A 23,103-nucleotide genomic window follows, 5' to 3' on the forward strand; every position below is an offset into this window, starting at 1 on the left:
CGAGCAGGGGAGTTATTCACTGGCCATCGTAAAAGCAGATGATCTGGTCATTATCACATTGCTGTTTGTGGGAGCTTGCTGTGTATAAATTAGCTGCTGAGTTTCCTACATCACAACACAGATTACATTTAAAAAATGCTTAATTGGCTGTAAAACACTTTGGGACATCCTGAGGTTGTGAAAAGCCCTATAAATACAAGTTTGTTCAGTCTGTCAGTATTCAGTGTTAACAAGAGACTGGTCAGTACTTTACAACAGTCAATGTGTTGTGTTCATTTACATTTCAGTGGGGTTAATTCTTCTGTCCTGCACTATGGACATGCAGGTGCTCCGAATGACAAGAGCATACGGGATGGAGACATGTGGTAAGAGCTGTTTTATTCCTTCTATTATTTCCTCTTGATTCTGCCATTGTGTAGCTGTAGCCTCTCACTGGTATTGTGTGTTGGTACGGCTGAAGATAGTTGTTGTGTTTCTGACCAGCCATTCATTTAGGTCCAGTTTGTGTGACAAAGACATCAGCTCCTTAAAGTTGAAGCTTGTTCTTGCTTTGATCTATTTGGGCTCCAGGTACAATTTCTTCTCCTCTGCTGTTTAGTGGCTTAGTGTTAGACTTCCCCATAAACCGGTCCATAGCTGAGCGAATGAAGAGCGCCTGGCACCTCGTCAATCTTCCACCACCACCAGCGTGTGCGGACCTAGCCCAGAATGTGGGGTCTTGAAGGTGAACCCTAAATCTTCCTCGCTCGACACATTTGCACCTTCTCGGGAAGAGGATTGGAATCTAGGTTTATGCCTAACTTCCTGTCATTGGGCACCATATCCAACGAGCACACTGTGCATGGACCAGTGATGGAGGAGAGGCTGTTACAGCCTCTCTAAGTCACTGCTAGGTTCCCCCTGCTCGTTCCTCAGAGGAGGAGACGGGTTAATCAGCTGTAATACCTGGATTGACTGTCATCTCATGAAACCTCATCCAAGGGCAGGATGAGGTTTCCACTATTAAATTTTTAAAATAAAAACGTATGGGCAGAATTTTCATCATCTGTACGTTCAGGTGACTGATTCTTGCACAGTTTTTTCATGATTTTAAATTCTTTAATTGTTTTGAAGTCTTCAGCTCCCTGAGGCACTCTCAGGTGGGAGCTTTCATTCAACACTCTCCCGCGGTGATGTCAGTGTCCACCCTCCTCCTGCCCCTACACCCCTCCCTATCTCTATAACCTCCTCAACCCTACCAGCTTCCCTATCTATCTCTGTAACCCCCTCCAGCCCCTACAACCCTCACTATCTCTGTAACTTCCCCCAGTCTCCACAACCCTCCCTATCTCTGTAACCTCCTCCAGCCCCTACAACCCTCCCTATCTCTGTAACCTCCTCCAGCCCCTACAACCCTCCCTATCTCTGTAACCTCCTCCAGGCCCTAGAAGCTTTATAAATGAAAACATGGAAAGTAAATTGAGGCGTGGGGGGAAAGATTAGGAGGGTGCACTGAAAGCTTGGTCAGGAAGATGGGTCATGAGATGCTTTAAACGGGGAGGGAAGATGCCTGTGGCGAAGAGTTTGGAAAGTGGAGAAGGCTAGAGGATGGAGTGAGGGCAGCTGGAAGCTGGGCTGTCCCAAGTGCAGAGCAGAGAGAGAGGGGAGAGCAGTGGAGGCAGGGCCCTTGAATATGTTTAAGGCAGAGGTAGATGGATGGGAGTCAAAAGTTATCAGGGGTCGGTGGGAATGTGGAGTTGGAGTCATGATCGGATCAGCCTTGATCTTATTGAATGGCGGAATGTATTCAAGTGAAGGCCAGTGAGGAAGCTGTAGAGAATACAGCACTAAAGGATTAGGCCAAAGGCAGCGAGGGCTCTGAAGGCAATGAGTCCTGAGCATGGTCAGTGTCCAGGAGGTTTGGAGGCTAGGGTCCTGTGTTGGTGACTGAGTATGGGCGGTGTTGGTGACTGAGTATGGGCGGTGTTGGTGACTGAGTATGGGCGGTGTTGGTGACTGAGTATGGGCGGTGTTGGTGACTGAGTATGGGCGGTGTTGGTGACTGAGTATGGGCGGTGTTGGTGACTGAGTATGGGCGGTGTTGGTGACTGAGTATGGGCGGTGTTGGTGACTGAGTATGGGCGGTGTTGGTGACTGAGTATGGGCGGTGTTGGTGACAGAGTATGGGCGGTGTTGGTGACTGAGTATGGGCGGTGTTGGTGACTGAGTATGGGCGGTGTTGGTGACTGAGTATGGGCGGTGTTGGTGACTGAGTATGGGCGGTGTTGGTGACTGAGTATGGGCGGTGTTGGTGAGCTGGCCTCAGTGTGGTACCGGGGCAATTTAGGCAAACGACAGATGATCTCCGCTTCCTTCATAGTTTGATTTGGAAACTACTGAACATGGTGATGGAGTTCTGGAAAATTTAGGCCCCCAACTATCCCTAAGTCCATTTAGTCCCTGTATCCTCAACATCCACCTACTCACTGTCTCATCCTATCCCTCAGTCCCTTCTCTCCATAAAAACATATATTTTGATCACATTTACACTCTCTGCTTTAATGTTCTTCCCTGGGTAATCATTTCACAATTTGACTACCCTTTGCTATCCAGTGTCTTCCCCTCTCACTCCCTGTATCCTCATTTTTAACTTCTCCCAACAGGAAACAACCTCTTTTGATCAACTTTAACAATTCTCTTTACAATCTTGAAAACTTCAGTTATTTCATCGCAAGAACCCTTTCCAAAGAAAACAGCCCCAGTTCCTGTTTGTCTGTAAAACATAGACTAGCATCTTGCTAAATTACTTTTCTTTAGAACTTGATACTGGGTCTCCAAGGTAAAGGTACAGTTCCCAAGGGCATCCAAACTATAACGATACACAGGACATGAGTTCAAATCCCAGCAAAGCAGTTTAAAAAAAATCCTGGAAATTAAAAGTCTAGCGTCAGTAAAAGTGACCATGAATGTATTGGATTTTTGTAAAATCCTAACTAGCTCATTAATGTCCTTTTAAGGAAGGAAATCTGCTGCCTATACCCAGTCTGACTCCAGCCCCACATCAGCATGGTTCCCTGAAGTGGCCTAGCAACCAGTCTGTTGTATTAATCTGCTACCTGCAACATTTCAAGAAGATGGCCCACAAGCTTCTCAGGGTAACGAGAATGGGCAATAAATGCAGGCCTTATCAGAGACCCCACATCCTGAGAATGATTAATGTAAAAAAAAAAACAAGGAGAGTCCCAGTCTCCATGGCTATCAGCTGAGGATTGAATCAGGTTTGGCATGAAAGCTTTGTGACTGTTACAGTGTGGACTGAGTACAGGGCTGGTGCTGTGTCACAGCTGAGGATAGGACTTGATGCCCACAATTCCAGACGAACATAGTGCTTAGGCCTCTGGGTAAGTGACAAGCAGAGAGGCAGAGACAGTTTTCACTCCGTAAGATCAAATGATCAAATTCCACAGCATTTAACCATTCTGAAAGAGGTTAATCCCATCCTTTGACTCTTTATTAAAATTCATTCACGAGATGTAGGCATCACTGGCTGGGCCATCACTTATTTCCCATCCCTAGTTGCCCTTGAGAAGGTGGTGGTGAGCTGCCTTCTTGAACCGCATCCTTAGTGCTAGGTACACCCACAGTGCTGTTAGGGAGGGAGTTCCAGGATTTTGACCCAGCGACAGTGAAGGAATGGCGATATATTTCCAAGTCAGAATGGTGAGTGACTTGGAGGGGAACTTCCAGTTGGTGGCGTTCCCATCTATCTGCTGTCCTTGTCCTTCTAGATGGTAGAGGTTGTGGGTTTGGAAGATGCTGTCGCAGGAGCCTTGGTGAGTTCCTGCAGTGCCTCTTGTAGATGGTACACACGCTGCTGCTACTGTGTGTCAGTGGTGGGAGGAGTGAATGTTTGTGGATGTGGTGCCAATCAAGCTGGCTGCTTTGTCCTGGATGGTGTCAAGCTTCTCGAGTGTTGTGGGAGCTGCACTCATCCAGGCAAGTGGGGAGTTTTCCATCACACTCCTGAGTTGTGCCTTGTAGATGGTGGACAGGCTTTGGGGATCAGGAGGTGAGTGACTCTCTGCAGGATTCCTAGCCTCTGACCTGCTCTTGTAGCCACAGTATTTATGGCTAGTCCAGTTCAGTTTCTGGTCAATGGTAACCCCCAGGATGTTGTTAGTGGGAGATTCAGTGATGATAATGTCATTGAATGTCAAGGGGTGATGGTTAGATTCTCTCTTGTTGGAGATGGTCATTGCCTGACACCTGTGTGGCGCAAATGTTACTTGCCACTTGTCAGCCCAAGCCTGGAAATTGTCCAGGTCTTGCTGCATTTGGACATGGACTGCTTCAGTACCTGAGGAGTCGTGAATGGTGCTGAACATTGTGCAATCATCAGGGAACATCCCCACTTCTGACCTTATGATGGAAGGAAGGTCATTGATGGAGCAGCTGAAGATGGTTGGGCCGAGGACACTACTCTGAGGAACTCCTGCAGTGATGTCCTGGAGCTGAGATGACTGACCTCCAACAACCACAGCCATCTTCCTTTGTGCTCGGTATGACTCCAACCAGTGGAGAGTTTTCCCCTGGTTCCCATTGACTCCAGTTTTACTCGGGCTCCTTGATGCCACACTCGGTCAAATGCTGCCTTGATATCGAGGGCAGTCACTCTCACCTCACTTTGGGAGTTCAGCTCTTTTGTCCATGTTTGAACCAAGGCTGTAATGAGGCAGGAGCTGAGTGGCCCTGGCAGAACCCAAATTGGGCATCAGTGAGCAGGTTATTACTAAGCAAGTGCCGCTTGATAGCACTGTTGATGATCCCTTCCATTACTTTACCAATGATGGAGAGTAGACTGATGGGGCGGTAATTGGCCGGGTTGGATTTGTCCTGTTTTTTGTGTACAGGACATACCTGGGCAATTTTCCACATAGCTGGGTAGATGCCAGTGTTGTAGCTGTACTGGAACAGCTTGGCTAGGGGCACGGCACAAGCCTTCAGTACTATTGCTGGGATATTGTCAGGGCCCATAGCCTTTGCAGTATTCAGTGCCTTCAGCCGTTTCTTGATATCACGTGGAGTGAATCAAATTGGCTGAAGACTGGCATCTGTGATGCTGGGGACCTCCAGAGGAGGCCGAGATGGATCATCCACTCGGCACTTCTGGCTGAAGATTGTTGCGAATGCTTCAGCCTTATCTTTTGCACTGATGTGCTGGACTCCTCCATCATTGAGGATGGGGATATTTGTGGAGCCTCTTCCTCCAGTGAGTTGTTTAATCATCCACCACCATTCATGGCTGGATATGGCAGGACTGCAGAGCTTAGATCTGATTCACTGGTTGTGGATTGCTTAGGTCTGTCTATCACTTGCTACTTATGCTATTTGACATGCAAGTAGTCCTGTGTCGTAGCTTCACCATGTTGACACCTCACTTTCAAGTATACCTGGTGCTGCTCCTGGCATGCCCTCCTCTACTCTTCATTGAACCAGGGTTGATCTCCTGGCTTGATGGTAATGGTAGAGTGGGGGATATGCCAGGCCATGAGGTTACAGATTGTGTTTGAGTACAATTCTGCTGCTGCTGATGACCCACAGCGCCTCATGGATGCCCAGTCTTGAGTTGCTAGATCTGTTCGAAATCTATCCCATTTAGCACGGTGGTAGTGCCACACAACACGATGGAGGGTATCCTCAATGTGAAGACAGGACTTTGTCTCCACAATGACTGCGGTAGTCACTCCTACCGATACTGTCATGGACAGATGTATCTGCGGCAGGCAGGTTGGTGAGGATGAGGGCAAGTATGTTTTTCCCTCTTGTTGCTTCCCTTATCACCTGCCGCAGACCCAGTCTAGCAGCTATGTCCTAAAGGACTCAGCCAGCTTGGTCAGTAGTGGTGCTACTGAGCCACTCTTGGTGATGGACATTGAAGTCCCCCACCCAGAGTACATTCTGCACCCTTGCCACCCTCAATGCTTCCTCCACATGGTGTTCAACATAGAGGAGCACTGAGTTATCTGCTGAGGGAGAGCAGAACGTGGTAATCAGCAGGAGGTCTCCTTGCCCATGTTTGACCTGATGCCATGAGCCTTCATGGGGTCCAGAGTCGATGTTGAGGACTCCCAGGGCAACTCCCTCCCGACTGTATACCACTGTGCCACCACCTCTGCTGAGTCTGCCCTCCCAAGGGGCAGGACATACCCAGGGATGGTGATGGTGGAGCCTGGGGCATTATCTGTGAGGATGACTGTGTCAGGCTGTTGCTTGACTAGTCTGTGAGACAGCTCTCCCCAATTTTGGCACTAGCCCCAAGATGTTAGTCAGGAGGACTTTGCAGGGTCGACAGGGCTGAGATTGTCATTGTTGTTTCCGGTGCCTCGGTCGATGCCGGGTGGTCCATCTGGTTTCATACCTTTTTTGTGACTTTGTAGCAGTTTCTTACAAACGGAGTGTCTGGCTTGGCCATTTCAGAGTGAACCACATTGCTGTGGGTCTGGAGACACATGTAGGTCAGACCAGGTAAGGATGACAAATTTCCTTCCCTCAATGACACTCGTGAACCAGATGGGTTTTTACAACAATTGACTGGTTTTATGGTCAACATTAGACTTTTAATTCTAGATTTTTAAACATTCAAATTCCACCATTTGCTGTTGCAGGATTCAAACCCTGGGGTCCCCAGGGCTCCCCCTGGGTCTCTGGATTGTCTCGGGATAATACCACTCTCTACGCCATCGTGTAGTTGATTTGCTTCAGTTAGTGACTCTCAGACCAACACAGACAAGACTGCTGGGAATGTGGTGGAGCTATCTCATGGCTCTCTGAGTGGCTCAGAGCTGCACAGTGGGGTCAAACACTGAGCCACCACTGGTGAACAGCTGAAGGGGGTGCCGGGGCTGGGGTGGAGGAACTGTGTTACATTGGGACCATGGGCAAACCCATTTACAACCAGTGTGGTCAGTTCAAGTTAAACTGGTGCACTCTGGGGATCGAGGAAGTTCTTTATTTCAACCCCTGCCCACAAGCAATTCAATTAGAGTCAGCCTCCGCTCTGGATAAAACAGAAGGCTCAGCTCCCACTCAGAGTCCAGAGACTTGAACTCGTAATCCACATTGACATTCCAGTACTGTACTGATGGGGTGCTGCACTGCCTGAGTCTTACAGTTGAAACATTAAACCAAGTCCCATCCATTCTCTCAGACAGATGTAAAAGACCTCATAGCTCATTTCAAATAAGACCAGGGGAGCTCTCCCCCCAGAGTCCTGACCAATATTTATCCCTCGACCAACATCACAACAACATTATCTGGTCATTGTCACATTGCTGTTTGTGGGAGTTTGCTGCGCATAAATTGGTTGCCACACTCCCTGGATCGCAACAGTGTCTACACTTCTGAAAAGTACTTTATCGGCTGCAAAGTGCTTTGGGACATCCTGAAGTGGAAGGCGTTATATAAATGCAAGTCTTTTTGAGGTCTTTACATTGCTGAAGCGATGGTGTTTCCATCTCGAGAAATCTCACTGTTTTGGGGGGAGGGGTTGTGTATGGGGATATTAGTGTATGGAAATTGTGGGGGGTGGTGGGGATGTGAGAGAGGCGGCATGGGGGGTGGTTGGGGATGTGGGTGTTTGTGTGACTGGATGAATCAGCAGTGATTTTCACTTTGAATATTGAAACCATGTTCAGCCCATTTGACTTTCATTTTCTTGTTTCCCGTCTCCGGGGAAAGGCTTATCAGCATGTGGCATCAGCGCTGCCTCGGGACACTCTTGTGTTTACTGCTTCAGTTTTCATTCTTAATCGCACTTCTTGATCTGTTGCATGTGATTGATGAGTGGTTCAGGGTTCTCTCTGTAACCCTGCAATGTCTGAATTCTCACAAATCCCTTGCAGCTCTAGATTGATGTCTGGCAGCATGCTGAGTGTGGGAAATGCCTCTATTTGTGTCAAGATATTGACAGTAAAATCTAGGCTGATGTTCCAGAGCAAGTGCTGCACTGTTGGTGATGCTGTCTCTTGGACATGACATTAAGCTGAGAGCCCGTCTGCCCTCTCAGTTGAACATAAATGATAGAAGCAAAGGAGTTCTCCCTGGTATACTTCAACCAACATCACTAAAACAGATTGTCTGGTCATTATCACATTGCTGTTTGTGAAAGCTCGCTGTGCACTAAACAGATCAGCTCTGATGTTATTGAATTGTAGAGCAGGCTTGAGAGGCCGAGTGGCCTTCTTCTCCTACATCATGTGTTTGTAAATGTGCGGCCATGTTTTCTACACTAGAGCAGGGACTAGTCCTCAGAGATTCCTCTGACCAGCAGTAAAATGCTTCAGGGTGCCCTGAGAGTGCAAAAGGCGCTTTCAAAATTTATTTTCTTTTTATAGACCCTTTCATGTTGACGTGTTCAATGTCACACAGTAAATTACTTTTAAATTTTTACTTTGGCGACCATCTGTCTTCATGAAGCTACAGTTTGAATCCTGGTGGTCAACTCTGGTAAACATTGTCAACGTGACTCAGAGACCCCGCTCTGGAAAACATTGTCGATGTGACTGACAGACCCCGCTCTGGTAAACATTTTCGATGTGACTCAGAGACTCCGCTCTGGTTAACATTGTCGATGTTACTCAGCGACCCCGCTCTGGTAAACATTGTCGACGTGACACAGAGACCCCGCTCTGGTAAACATTGTCGACGTGACACAGAGACCCCGCTCTGGTAATCATGGTTGCTGTGGCTCAGAGAGCCCGCTCTGGTACACATTGCCGATGTGACCCCGCTCTGGTAAACATTGCCGATGTGACCCCGCTCTGGTAAACATTGCCGATGTGACACAGAGACCCCGCTCTGGTAAACATTGTCGACGTGACTCAGAGACCCCGCTCTGGTAAATATTGTCGACGTGACTCAGAGACCCCGCTCTGGTAAACGTTGTCGATGTGACTCAGAGACCCCGCTCTGGTAAACGTTGTCGATGTGACTCAGAGACCCCGCTCTGGTAAACGTTGTCGATGTGACCCCGCTCTGGTAAACATTGTCGATGTGACCCCGCTCTGGTAAACATTGCCGATGTGACCCTGCTCTGGTAAACATTGTCGATGTGACCCCGCTCTGGTAAACATTGTCTATGTGACTCAAAGACCCCGCTCTGGTAAACATTGTCGATGTGACTCAGAGACCCCGCTCTGGTAAACATTGTCGATGTGACTCAGAGACCCCGCTCTGGTAAACATTGTCGATGTGACTCAGAGACCCCGCTCTGGTAAACGTTGTCGATGTGACCCCGCTCTGGTAAACATTGCCGATGTGACTCAGAGACCCCGCTCTGGTAAACATTGTCGACGTGACTCATAGACCCCGCTCTGGTAAACATTGTCGATGTGACTCATAGACCCCGCTCTGGTAAACATTGTCGACGTGACTCAGAGACCCCGCTCTGGTAAACATTGCCGATGTCACTCAAAGACCCCGCTCTGGTAAACATTGCCGATGTGACCCCGCTCTGGTAAACATTGCCGATGTGACCCCGCTCTGGTAAACATTGCCGATGTGACCCCGCTCTGGTAAACATTGCCGATGTGACCCTGCTCTGGTAAACATTGTCGATGTGACCCCGCTCTGGTAAACGTTGTCGACGTGACTCAGAGACCCCGCTCTGGTAAACGTTGTCGCTGTGGTTCAGAGACCCCGCTCTGGTAAACATTGTCGATGTTACTCAGAGACCCCGCTCTGGTAAACATTGTCGATGTGACTCATAGACCCCGCTCTGGTAAACATTGTCGACGTGACTCAGAGACCCCGCTCTGGTAAACATTGTTGACGTGACTCAGAGACCCCGCTCTGGTAAACATTGTCGATGTGACTCAGAGACCCCGCTCTGGTAAACATTGTCGATGTGACTCAGAGACCCCGCTCTGGTAAACATTGCCGATGTGACCCCGCTCTGGTAAACATTGCCGATGTGACCCCGCTCTGGTAAACGTTGTCAATGTGGTTCAGAGACCCCGCTCTGGTAAACATTGCCGATGTGACTCAGAGACTCCGCTCTGGTAAACATTGCCGATGTGACCCCGCTCTGGTAAACATTGCCGATGTGACCCCGCTCTGGTAAACATTGCCGATGTGACCCCGCTCTGGTAAACATTGCCGATGTGACCCCGCTCTGGTAAACATTGCCGATGTGACCCCGCTCTGGTAAACATTGCCGATGTGACCCCGCTCTGGTAAACATTGCCGATGTGACCCCGCTCTGGTAAACAGTGTCGATGTGACCCCGCTCTGGTAAACAGTGTCGATGTGACCCCGCTCTGGTAAACAGTGTCGATGTGACTCAGAGACCCCGCTCTGGTAAACATTGTCAACGTTACTCAGAGACCCCGCTCTGGTAAACATTGTCGATGTGACTCAGAGACCCCGCTCTGGTAAACATTGTCGATGTGACTCAGAGACCCCGCTCTGGTAAACATTGTCGATGTGACTCAGAGACCCCGCTCTGGTAAACATTGTCAACGTGACTCAGAGACCCCGCTCTGGTAAACATTGTCGATGTGACTCAGAGACCCCGCTCTGGTAAACATTGTCGATGTGACTCAGAGACCCCGCTCTGATAAACATTGTCGATGTGACTCAGAGACCCCGCTCTGGTAAACATTGTCAACGTGACTCAGAGACCCCGCTCTGGTAAACATTGTCAACGTGACTCAGAGACCCCGCTCTGGTAAACATTGTCAACGTGACTCAGAGACCCCGCTCTGGTAAACATTTTCGATGTGACTCAGAGACCCCGCTCTGGTAAACGTTGTCGATGTGACTCAGAGACCCCGCTCTGGTAAACGTTGTCGATGTGACTCATAGACCCCGCTCTGGTAAACATTGTCGATGTGACTCAGAGACCCCGCTCTGGTAAACGTTGTCGATGTGACTCAGAGACCCCGCTCTGGTAAACATTGTCGATGTGACTCAGAGACCCCGCTCTGGTAAACATTGTCGATGTGACTCAGAGACCCCGCTCTGATAAACAGTGTCGACGTTACTCAGAGACCCCGCTCTGGTAAACATTGTCGATGTGACTCAGAGACCCCGCTCTGGTAAACATTGTCGATGTGACTCAGAGACCCCGCTCTGGTAAACATTGTCGATGTGACTCAGAGACCCCGCTCTGGTAAACGTTGTCGATGTGACTGAGAGACCCCGCTCTGGCCTGGCTGTCTTTTAAAGTGCAGTTGCTGTTACATAGCAAGATTCCACATGCAGCACTTAAGATATATGATCAATTTTTTGGTGATGGTATTTGTGGGTGGAATGTGGGCCAGGATAACCGGCACGTTCACTGCTCCTCTTCCCGAATCTCTGTGTCCATGGGCAGAAGCAGTTCCTGCTTCAGTAATCTGATCTTTCTCAGCGGGAAGTAGCTGTCACTGCAAACCAGTGACTCTTACTGCAGAGAGCTCCGGAGCGGCAGTCTGGCGAGGGCAGCAGCAGACTTGGTGAAATCTATACAGTGAAATATTAGTTAACGTTGACTGGCTGGGCTCATCACTAACTGAGCCGCGGCTCTCACTGTTCCGATGCTCGGTGATCTACTTTGGCTCCCAGTCCGGCAGCACCTCAAATTTAAAATTCACCCTCACTTTTTCAAATCCTTCCGTGGCCTCAGCCCCCCCGAGTGTCCACTGGGACTCAGTGAGTAGCAGTTTTGCTTCTTGAGTTGGAAGGTTGGAGGTTCAAATCTCTCTCCAGAGATTTGAGCACAAAAATCTGTGCTGAGCCTCCAGTGCAGTAACCAAGCAGTGCTGCCCTGTCGGAGGCGCTGTCTTTCGGAGGAGATGTTGAACTGAGGCCCCACCTGCCCACGCAGTTGGATGTCAATGGCGCTATTTCGAAGAAGAGCAGGGGCAATATCCACTGGTGTCATGGCCAATGTTTTTCTCTCTCAATTAACATCACAATAACAAATTATCTGATCACTATCACATCCCTGTTTGTTGGATCTTGCTGTGCACAAATTGGCTGCTGCGTTTCCTACATTACAACAGTGAGTTTACTACAAATGTACTTAATTGGCTGAGAAGCACTTTGTGATGTCTCGAGATTGTGAAAGGTGCTATATAAATGCAAGTCTGTCTTTTAATCTCTGTAACCTACTGCAGCCTGTCAACCCTCCGAGGGCTCTGCCTCATTGATTCTGGCATCATGCACATCCTTGATTTTAATTGCCTGGACCTTGAGCCCTGGAATTCCCTCCCTAAACATTTCCACCTCCTGCTCCTTTAAGACACTCCCTAAAACCCATCTCTTTGACCATTTTGACTCACTGTCAAATTGTGTGCATTTGACCTATGAATAAACCTATGAAACGCCTTGCGATGTTTTACAATGTTAAAGGCGTGGTGCTATATAAATATAAGATGTTTTGTTTTCAGACAATCTGCCTCATCTGGACGTGGTGTGGATGATATTGCTGTCCATGAGGTGGCAGTGTTGTACTGCAGGAAGAGCAGCTGGTGCCTATCTCTGTGAACAGTCACTCTCAGGGGCCCGGAGCTCAGCTTTTGCTCCCTCCCCTAGTCACTTTGCTGTTCCCTACTGCAAGGTACCTCAAACCGATCATCCCACTTTTCCCCTCCCCTGGAGAGAAGCAGCTGCCACTGAGGGTGGTGCGAAGATGCTTGGCGTGGTCGGCTCTGTTGTCTCTTGATTCTGGTGCAGTTCCCCAGCAGCAATCACAGTCCAGCCTCACTCCCACCAGGCTTTCGATTGACTGAGAGCTCCCTGCAGCCCCTGCCATGATACACAGCAGTCTGGATATTATGGAGTGGGGTCTACACTGTACGTGTGCCATCGCAGGCTCATTCTCCAACTGCTCAACCTCCCTGTCCCTGCACCCCCCTCCCCATCCCCACTCTTCTGCCCCCTCTCGGCATGAAGCACCAACACAGTCTCACCAGGTTTCTCCATTTCTATCTTGCATCTTGTCTCACTCTCCTGGGACGCGGGGGTGGCTACCTGAGTGCCGGGGGGTGTGGGGGGGAGGTGGATATCTGAGTGCCGGGGGGGAGGTGGGTATCTGAGTGCCGGGGGGGAGGGGGGTATCTGAGTGCTGGGGGTGGGGGGGAGGGTATCTGAGTGCCGGGGGGGGAGGTGGGTATCTGAGTGCCGGAGGGGGGGAGGGTATCTGAGTGCCGGGGGGGGGAGGCTATCTGAGTGGTGGGGGTGGGGGGGTGGTATCTGAGTGCCGGTTGGGGGGGTGGCGGGTATCTGAGTGCCGGGGGTGGGGGTGGGGGGGGAGAGGGGGGCGGGTATCTGAGTGCTGGGGGCAAAGCAGAGGAGAGTTTGGGGTCTTCGTGCTGGATCTAGTTATGGGGACAGATTCAGGCTCCTCAAATGCTGAGCTCCGAGAGCAGCCTGGGTACCTGGAGAGAGACTTGCAGAACTCGAGACATGGCCAGCAGGCACTGAGAGTCTCCGAATAACTCTGCTCCCTCATTGGCTGAAAGCCTTTGGCCATTTCCAAAGCCGGAAATAATTTCCAGCAGGGAAGGGGTTAAAGCTGAATCTGGTAGAGGCTGCTGACATGAGCTGTGGTTTCTGGCAGCTTTGGTTAATGACTCCACTCTGGTTGAGCGACATTCCGATCTCCATGATCAACAAGAAGAATCTCGGAGGGAGCCTTCAGTGAGATAGAAAACCTTCCTTCTGTTGATTGTGCTGATAACAAGGGGCTGGGCTGACACCAAGATAGTTGATCACTGTTAGAAATAAACTCTCCCCACCCTGGGTGGGTCAATGTGGAAATGCTTTTCTTGGTGAGGTACAGATTAGGAAAGTCCCAGGTCTGTGCAGTGTTGGTTAGGAACAGGATGATGCCATTCAGGCCCTCAAGCCTGTTCCTCCTTCCAGTTAGATCACGGCTGATTTTGTATATTAGCCTGTGACCCTTAAAACCCTTACCTAACAAACAATCCTCGCATCTCCATTTTGAATTTTTTAATTAACCCCCAGCCTCAACATCTTTATGGAGGAGTGAGTTCCAGATTCTCACTCCCCTTTGTGTGAAGGAGTGCTTCCTAACATTATCCCTGAACCGTCTGGCTCGAACTTTAACATTCTGCCCCCTTGTTCCGGACGCTCCCACCAGAGAAAATAGTTTCTCTCTCTGTGTGTCTCTCTCTACCCTATCAAATCCTTCAATCGCCTTACAAATCAGTTAGACGTCTCTGAATCTTCTAAACTCGAGAGGGATGCAAGACGAATCCATGGAACCTGTCCTCGGTGAACCTTAACAAGGCTGGAACACCACAGTTTGTCTTGTCCAAATGGCGGTGTAGGGGAAGCCTGAGTGTTGGATCATTATCCGTTGGGAATTGGAATGGGCAGAAGGTGATAATGTAGGTTAACTGGCTGTTCGCTAAAGGAGGAGGAGGTCATTCAGATAAAGGCTGGACCTGCAGGAGTTATTATGAATGGGCACATGGATTGGGATTGGTTCCAGTGATTTGATGTTTGGTTTGAAAGGATGATGTGAGAGAGCAAATGATGGACAGTAGCCCTCAGCACAAGGGCACCACTGAAGGAGTGCAGCCCAGTGGCCTGGCATTGTGCTGAGGCACCATTATCAGAACAGCCCTTTCAATCACCATCCCCTCTTGAGCTGGACGTAGGGTGTAATACCACTCTTGGGGAATCCCACAGTTGCCCCTGAGTTTACAGATTGGTTCTGAGTGTACCAATTGTGACACACACTATGTGACTCGTGCACTTCAATCAATACAAGAAGCTTGAGCCTGTTGGGGAGACATGATATGTTGGGTCCTGGTGATTGATTTACTATGCCGTGTTTGGAGGTGAGGGGAGGTGATGGGTAGGGTGGGGAGAGATCCGGGTACCTGCTGGTGAGCACTGACATATTAATGGGGGTTCTGGGAATTGCTGTGTGACTGAGTTGGCTGGAAGGCCCTGACTGTTAATAGGTGAGTGGGTCTGAGTAAATTCTCTGGCAGGCAGGGTATTCTAGACTGGGCTAGGCAGGTCTTCAGCATCCTAGTCACCCTGGCTGAGTGATGGTTCATTGTGGCGGTGGTGGGTTTAGTACCATCACTGGGGGTCAGACTCCAAGTAACTTGATGACCCATTGCTATAGTGTGATGCACACCTCCAGTATGAAGTTAACCTCGTGCTCAGCGCTGTGGGTTCAGTGGGAAGCACTCTCACTAGGAGTCAGAAGGTCGCGCATGGATTTAAGTCCCACTCCAGAGATTGGAACACACAATCCAGGCTGACTCTCTGGTGCAGTACTGAGGGAGCGCGACACTGTTGGAAGTGTTATCTTCCAGATGAGACGTTAAACTAAGGCACAAAAATTGTTGGAAAAACTCAGCAGGTCTGACAGCATCTGTGGAGAGAGATTAGACCAAGGCCTTGTCTGCTCTGTCAGGTAGATGCAAAAGATCCCACAGGCTCCGTTTGAAGATTGGAAGGACCTGGTAATCAGAAGACATGGATTTAACAAAAAAGTCCTGATGGGAAATGGTTTTTACATTGCATTGATAAAAACAAAATGCTAAAAGCTACTGCGGATGCTGGAAATCCAAAACAAAAACAGAATTACCTGGAAAAACTCAGCAGGTCTGGCAGCATCGGTGGAGAAGAAAAGAGTTGACGTTTTGTTGGACTCGAAACGTCAACTCTTTTCTTCTCCACCGATGCTGCCAGACCTGCTGAGTTTTTCCAGGTAATTCTGTTTTTGTTTTACATTGCATTGTTGTAATCTGGAATGTGCTGCTTGAAAGGGTGGTGGAAGCAGATTCAAAAGGGAACTGGATACTTTAAAAAAAGGAGACATTTGCAGAGAAATGGGGAAAACCAGTACAGGCACAATGGGTTGAATGGCCTCCTTCTGCGATGTATGATTCTGGGAGCCATGAAGTTCTCGATCAATATTTATCCCTCAGTCAACATCACTAAAACAGATTATCTGGTTGCTATCACATTACTGTGGAAGCTTGCTATGCACAAATTAACTGTTGTATTTTTTAATACAGCAGTAATTACACTTTAAAAGTTTTTTTTTTGGCTGAAAAGCACTTTGGGACATCCTGAGGTCATAAAAGAAGATATATAAATGCAAGTTCCATCTTAAACTCTGGTGGTGTGCCTGCACACACTGGAGTTGTTGAGCTATGCTTCTGACAAGCTGTGTCTAACCACTCAACTGGGAGAGCAGGGGGGTGTTGCTGTGAAGAGAGAGTGCCCACTCAATATTTGCCAGGTGGGAACCCTGTCTGTGTGAATTCCCAGCTTCATTGCGAGGCTTGTAAAAGTGCAGTGGTGGGTTTGTGTGTGTCAGATAGACTGAGATTACCTTCCCAGGGCTCAGGTAACACCACCTCTCCCTGATCGTTCCACAGGTCTCAAACCCAGTTCAAATGCCTGACGTAAACAGTGTCAAGTTGTAAATATTCACATAAAAATATAAAGTTGTTTCTTCTGCTGGGCTGCTCCTAAATTTGAGGAAGGTTCTTCCCAATATTTAAAGGTTAATGGATCAGTTCAAATGTTAATGGCTCAGGTTCGTAAGAGAACAGAATGATGACGTGTGCAGCAGTTTAGAATGAAAGGTCAGTAGGTAATTCTGCCCTTTGCTGTAAAGGGGTGGAACTGGCAGCGATCCAGGCTGCTCGAGCTGTACAATTTGTACGTTGTGTAGCTGAGTCACGGTGTGACTCGATATGGAGAGTTATTCCACTAACCTCGTGTCTTTGGTGTGTTCTGAGCAGCTTGTATCAAGGTGCAATCAGCCAGTATCGATTAAAAAATAGCTCCTTATGTTGAGTCATATTGTGTTCACAGAACAAGATGGTAGAGGGGGCAGGGAGGAGAGCGTTGTCAACCTGGCATCTCTGGATATCGAATCATGACACTTGCATTGGCTCCTGATCGACAACACCTCAGTTTTAAAATTCTCCACCTTGTTTTCAAACCTGCCCATGACCTCACCCCTTCTCTTTGTAACCCTTTCCAACCCTACAGCCCTCAGATATCTGCACTCCTATTTTAACCTCTTGCGCTTCTCCAGTTTCCATCACACCAACATTGGCAGCCACGCCTTCATCCAGCAAAGCCCAAAGCTCTGGAATTCAATCCCTAAACCTCTCCACTTCTCTCTCTCCTCTAAGATGCTCCTTAAAACCTTTCTCTTTGACCAAACTTGTCTTATGCACTCCTTATGCAACTTGGTGTCAAATAATGGTTGATAATCATCCCTATGAAGTACTTGAGAACGTTTTTATTATGGCGAAGGTGCTATGTAAATGCCAAGTGGTTGTTGATGGCATTCTGCCCTTTGAGCCTATTTCTCTGTCATGATGAAATCTTCATGTTTGCGAATTCACTGGGACCCCTGATCAGAGAAAATAACTGTGATTACTGTTGTGTTGTTGTCACACACAGTGCAAGAACAGAAAATAACATAAGATCATAAGAAATCAGAGCAGGAGTAGGCCTTTCAGCCCCTCGAGCCTGCCCCACCATTCAATAAGATCATGGCTGATCTGTTTGTGGTCTTAACTCCACTTTCCTGCTTGTCCCCCATAGCCCTTGACTCCCTTGTTGATCAAACATCAGTCTAACTCAGCCTTGAATATATTCAATGACCCAGCCTGCACTGCTGTCTGGGGAAGAGAATTCCAAAGACCCTCTGACAGAAGAAACTCCTTCTCATCTCCGTTTTAAATGGGAGACCCCTCTTTTTGAATCTCCCCCCGCCTCTCCAGTTCTAGATTTCCCCCATGAGGAGAAACATCCTCTCAGCATCCACCCTGCCAAGTCCCCTCAGAATCTTATGTTTCAATAAGGTCACCTCTCATTCTTCTCAACTCCAATGAGTACAGGCCCAACCTGCTCAACCATTCCACATAAGACAAACCCCTTCATCCCACGAATCAGCCTAGTGAATCCTGCCCATTCAGGCTCAGTACTGACTTCTAGAAACAGGGCAAGAGTCTGGAGACAATCCTGCTTTTCATTAGCCAACAGGGACCTGAGTGGCAATTGTAACTGCCCTCACCTGCTATAATGAACTGAGGCCCCGTCTACCCACATCCAGGGTGTAAGTCAAAGGGACTGGAACAAAAAGTGGAGGATGTGATACTTCAGTTGCACAGAGCTTTGGACAGATCCCATCTGGAGAAACTGCTCAGCTCTGGGCATCGCACCTCAGAGGGAGCGCCTCAGAGGGAGCGCAGCACAGATTCACTGGAATTATATTGGGGCTTTAAGGTTAAATTATGAGAAGGTTGCATAGACTAAGCTGCTTATCCCTTGGAGTTTGTGAATAAGGAACTTTTGCCACAATTAAGTAGGGCTTTGGTGAGAGCACTCACCTAAAGTGTACAGTTTTGGGCTGCTTTTCAAGATAACAAGGAATACAGATAGGCCAGTTGAGGGAAACTATTTTTGCAGGTTGTGGAGTCTAGAACTAGGGAATTATCTAAAAATTAGAGCCAGATGTTTCAGGAGTGAAACTAGAAACAAGGTAGAGAGGTTTGGTGCCATTGATGCTGAATCAATTGTTAATTTTAATAAGAGATTGTAGATTTTTGTTATCCAAAGATATTAAGGGCAAAGGTGGGTGTATGGAGTTAGGTTATGGATCAGGCTCAAGGGGTGAAATGGCATCCTCTTTGTTCATATAATCCCCCCACTCCCTCCCTCATACCTCCCCCCTCTATCTCCCTCCCTCATACCTCCCCCCTCTATCTCTCCCCTATCCCTCCCCCCTCTATCTCTCCCCTATCCTTCCCCCCTCTATCTCTCTCCCTATCCCTCCCCCCTCTATCTCTCTCTCCCCTGTCCCTCCCCCCTCTATCTCTCTCTCTCCCTATCCCTCCCCCCTCTATCTCTCTCCCTGACCCTCCCCCCTCTATCTCTCTCTCCCTATCCCTCCCCCCTCTATCTCGCTCCCCTGTCCCTCCCCCCTCTATCTCTCTCCCCTATCCCTCCCCCCTCTATCTCTCTCCCCTGTCCCTCCCCCCTCTATCTCTCTCTTCCCTGTCCTTCCCCCCTCTATCTCTCTCGCTGTACCTCCCCCCTCTATCTCTCTCTCCCTATCCCTCCCCCCTCTATCTCTCTCTCCCTATCCCTCCCCCCTCTATCTCTCTCCCCTGTCCCTCCCCCCTCTATCTCTCTCCCCTATCCCTCCCTCCTCTATCTCTCTCGCTGTACCTCCCCCCTCTATCTCTCTCCCCCTATCCCTCCCCCCTCTATCTCTCTCCCCTGTCCCTCCCCCCTCTATCTCCCTCTTCCCTGTCCTTCCCCCCTCTATCTCTCTCGCTGTACCTCCCCCCTCTATCTCTCTCTCCCTATCCCTCCCCCCTCTATCTCTCTCCCCTGTCCCTCCCCCCTCTATCTCTCTCTCCCCTGTACCTCCCCCCTCTATCTCTCTCTCTCCCTATCCCTCCCCCCTCCATCTCTCTCCCCTGTCCCCCCCCCCTCCATCTCTCTCCCCTGTCCCCCCCCCTCTATCTCTCTCGCTGTACCTCCCCCCTCTATCTCTCTCTCCCTATCCCTCCCCCCTCTATCGCTCTCCCCTGTCCCTCCCCCCTCTATCTCTCTTGCTGTACCTCCCCCCTCTATCTCTCTCTCCCTATCCTTCCCCCCTCTATCGCTCTCCCCTGTCCCTCCCCCCTCTATCTCTCTCTCCCCTGTACCTCCCCCCTCTATCTCTCTCTCCCTATCCCTCCCCCCTCTATCTCCCTCCCTGTCCCTCCCCCCTCTATCTCTCTCCCCTGTCCCTCCCATTCCTTCGCTCCCAGTTCTTGCCACAAGCTCTGCTCCCTCCCTCTCTCTGTTAGTGAGGTTGCACTGCATGGATTCGCTGACCATTGTGAGGGAGCTTGTGGGTCAGAGTTTGGTCGACATGCTCTAAATGTGATCAGGTATTTCGGTGATATTCTCTCCGGTTGAAATAGATTGCGCAGGACATGCCAATTAGAGTTTGAATCATTTTTACCCAGCATACAGTCACGAGGGGACATAAGTTCAAGGTGAGGGGCTGGAGGTTTAGGGGGGATGTGAGGAAAAACTTTTTTACCCAGAGGGTGGTGACGGCCTGGAATGCACTGCCTGGGAGGGTGGTGGAGGCGGGTTGCCTCACACACATTAAAAAGTACCTGGATGAGCACTTGGCACGTCATAACATTCAAGGCTATGGGCCAAGTGCTGGTAAATGGGATTAGGGAGGTAGGTCAGGTGTTTCTCACGTGTCGGTGCAGACTCGATGGGCCGAAGGGCCTCTTCTGCACTGTGTGATTCTGTGATATTGTCTCCTCTCCTGCCCCAGCATGATTAAGTGCCTTCAGCAAAGGAGGAAAACAGTTACTGGAACAAATTGGCACCAGCTCAACTTCAGTAAATTGTGAGGATCTGATCCAGGAGCTCAGTGCAACACACAGACATTCACAGCAGCAGCAATCAGCTGTGGTCAATACAGAATGCCTTCGTAGACCCTTACACTGTACCTAGTCCTCTGCCTGTCCTGGGAGTGTTTGATGGGGACAGTGTAGAGGGAGCTTTACTCTGTATCTAACCCCGTGCTGTACCTGTCCTGGGAGTGTTTGATGGGGACGGTGCAGAGGGAGCTTTACTCTGTATCTAACCCCGTGCTGTACCTGTCCTGGGAGTGTTTGATGGGGACGGTGCAGAGGGAGCTTTACTCTGTATCTAACCCCGTGCTGTACCTGTCCTGGGAGTGTTTGATGGGGACAGTGTAGAGGGAGCTTTACTCTGTATCTAACCCCGTGCTGTACCTGTCCTGGGAGTGTTTGATGGGGACAGTGTAGAGGGAGATTTACTCTGTATCTTACCCCGTGCTGTACCTGTCCTGGGAGTATTTGATGGGGACAGTGTAGAGGGAGCTTTACTCTGTGTCTAACCCCGTGCTGTACCTGTCCTGGGAGTGTTTGATGGGGACAGTGTAGAGGGAGCTTTACTCTGTATCTAACCCCGTGCTGTACCTGTCCTGGGAGTGTTTGATGGGGACAGTGTAGTGGGAGCTTTACTCTGTATCTAACCCCGTGCTGTACCTGTCCTGGAACGCTAAATGTTGCTTTGTATTTAGCCCCTGCCGTGTGTAGGTCTGTGGATGAGAACTGAGACTCTATGATTATCTTTTATCAATGTATTGATTTTATATTTTCAGCCTCTTCGATATGGGTGGTGAATATTATTGCTATGGCTCTGACATCACCTGCTCATTTCCAGCCAATGGCAGGTTCACTCCTGACCAGCGAGATATCTACCAGGCTGTTTTGAAAGCGTCACGGGCAGTGATGAGTGCCATCAGACCAGGTACGATGACACCTGTCCTCCCTAATAAATACTTTTATTTAGTTGGTGTGTAGATTTGCAACTCGCATTTATATAGCACCTTTAATGTCATAAAACATCCCAATGTGCCTCATAGCCACGATTATCGAACAAAATTTGACACTGAGCCACATATTGTTATATTATTGCAAATGACCAGAAGCTTGGTTAAAGAGGTAGGTTTTAGAGTGTGACTTGAAGGGCGATTGAGGTGGAGAGGTCTCAAGAGGGAATTCTAATGCTTGGGCCTTAGGTAACTTAACACGTGGCCGCCAATGGTGGAGTGATTAAAATCAGGATGCTTAAGAGGTTCGAATTGGAGGAATGCAGTTATCTGCAGGTTGTAGGGTTTAATTCCGATATATGGTATCATGTCAGGGTTAGCTTTAGTTGGATCTCAAATGAATGCCAGGGTAGGTTTTTGTCCATTAGAAACCACAGTCGTCAGGCTTGCTGTGTGAGTATGGTACATCACTGGAACCAGCTGGCTTTCTAACTGGGATCCAGACACATCTGTCCCCGCCTCTGTGTGGGCTGCTTCTCATTAAAGCAGAATGTGAGCTCTCCCCACACACAAACCAACACCCAAGACACACAAACATGGGAAACATAGCCCAGAGCTCTAACCCCACACTCTAACCCCACCCATCAGCCATCTCCTTGTGTCTTATTCAAGGGAATTAATTATCTGTAAATCTTATCTCTCTGACTGGAGGTTAGATCAATTCATTATCTCAGTCAAGAGAACAAAAATGTGGGTTTTTTGGGGTAAATTCTAGAAACTGATTTGAGGCTGCCAGATTGAGGATTTTATCTCAATTTGTGCACCGCCTGAAAGGGCAGTGGAAGCAGATTCAAAGGGTAATTGGAATAAAAGCTTGAAGGGGAAAGATTTGCAGGGCATTTGTCTGTGTAAACGTGATAAATGTGCTCTGGTCAGGGCTTCTCCAGTTCCAAACAGATGACTTTCTGATGTCATTGGGATTGCTGCCCAGAGGAATATTTAGCTTCCCTATTTGTAGTGTAGTCTCCTGAGTCGGAGTAAGGTTATTACCCAGGGCTAGGGGGCCACCAATGTTTAAAGTGACTTTTGTTTCAGTTTCAAAGTCCACTGGAATTGAATAAACTGCCGCAAACCAGTGGCTGGCCTTGTGAGTTTGAAAGTTGAACGTCTGATCTGAACACTGTCATGGGATATGGAAGGGCAGAGGAGAGGGACACAGGGTAACTAAAATCCAACGTCACTGCTGTCCTTCAACCTTCAACACTCCTGTCAGGACAACCACCTGAATCCTTTGGCAGGCTCACGAGAATTCAGGCCTTCAGACACACCACTCGAACCTGCCCGGGGCCAAGGTTCAGTGTCAGACTCTGGGCAAATGCAGCCTGTGCCCCAGCTGCCAGATTAGAGATTGGTGAACGGCGGTGTGCATTGGAAAACCTTGTGTAGAACAAGCTCAGAGTTTCCAAAGAATTTCTTCTCTTCCTCCCATGCTTTAAGTTGGCTCCCTCAAGCCCTTAGACCAGTTGCATGGTATGTTTAACACAGGCAGCAGTGTATGACCCACGATTGTTACGCTCCTGTGCCTCCTATCCATGGAAAATCATTTTGGTCAGTTAATGTGCAGATTCTAAACGACATTCAGTACTCAGAAGGGTTAATCTGTGCTGTTTCATTTCAGTGAAGTGTTACCAGTGATTTAAGAAAAAAACCTTGCTTTGGCTTTTTATTTATTGTAGTTCACCGGCTGT

General features: G+C 48.9%; 1 protein-coding gene across 1 annotated transcript in view; it reads left to right on the top strand.

The window, feature by feature from the left end:
* The window catches only part of pepd (peptidase D), a 191,503-nt gene that overhangs the window by 123,686 nt on the left and 44,714 nt on the right, over positions 1–23,103 (top strand). The window contains exons 11-12 of the mRNA XM_078544698.1: positions 288–365; positions 21,185–21,333. Of these exons, the coding sequence (XP_078400824.1) occupies positions 288–365; positions 21,185–21,333 (227 nt within the window). The remainder of the gene's footprint in view (positions 1–287; positions 366–21,184; positions 21,334–23,103) is intronic.

Source organism: Cetorhinus maximus, chromosome 6, assembly GCF_964194155.1.
Source record: "Cetorhinus maximus chromosome 6, sCetMax3.hap1.1, whole genome shotgun sequence".
NCBI classification, from domain to species: domain Eukaryota; kingdom Metazoa; phylum Chordata; class Chondrichthyes; order Lamniformes; family Cetorhinidae; genus Cetorhinus; species Cetorhinus maximus.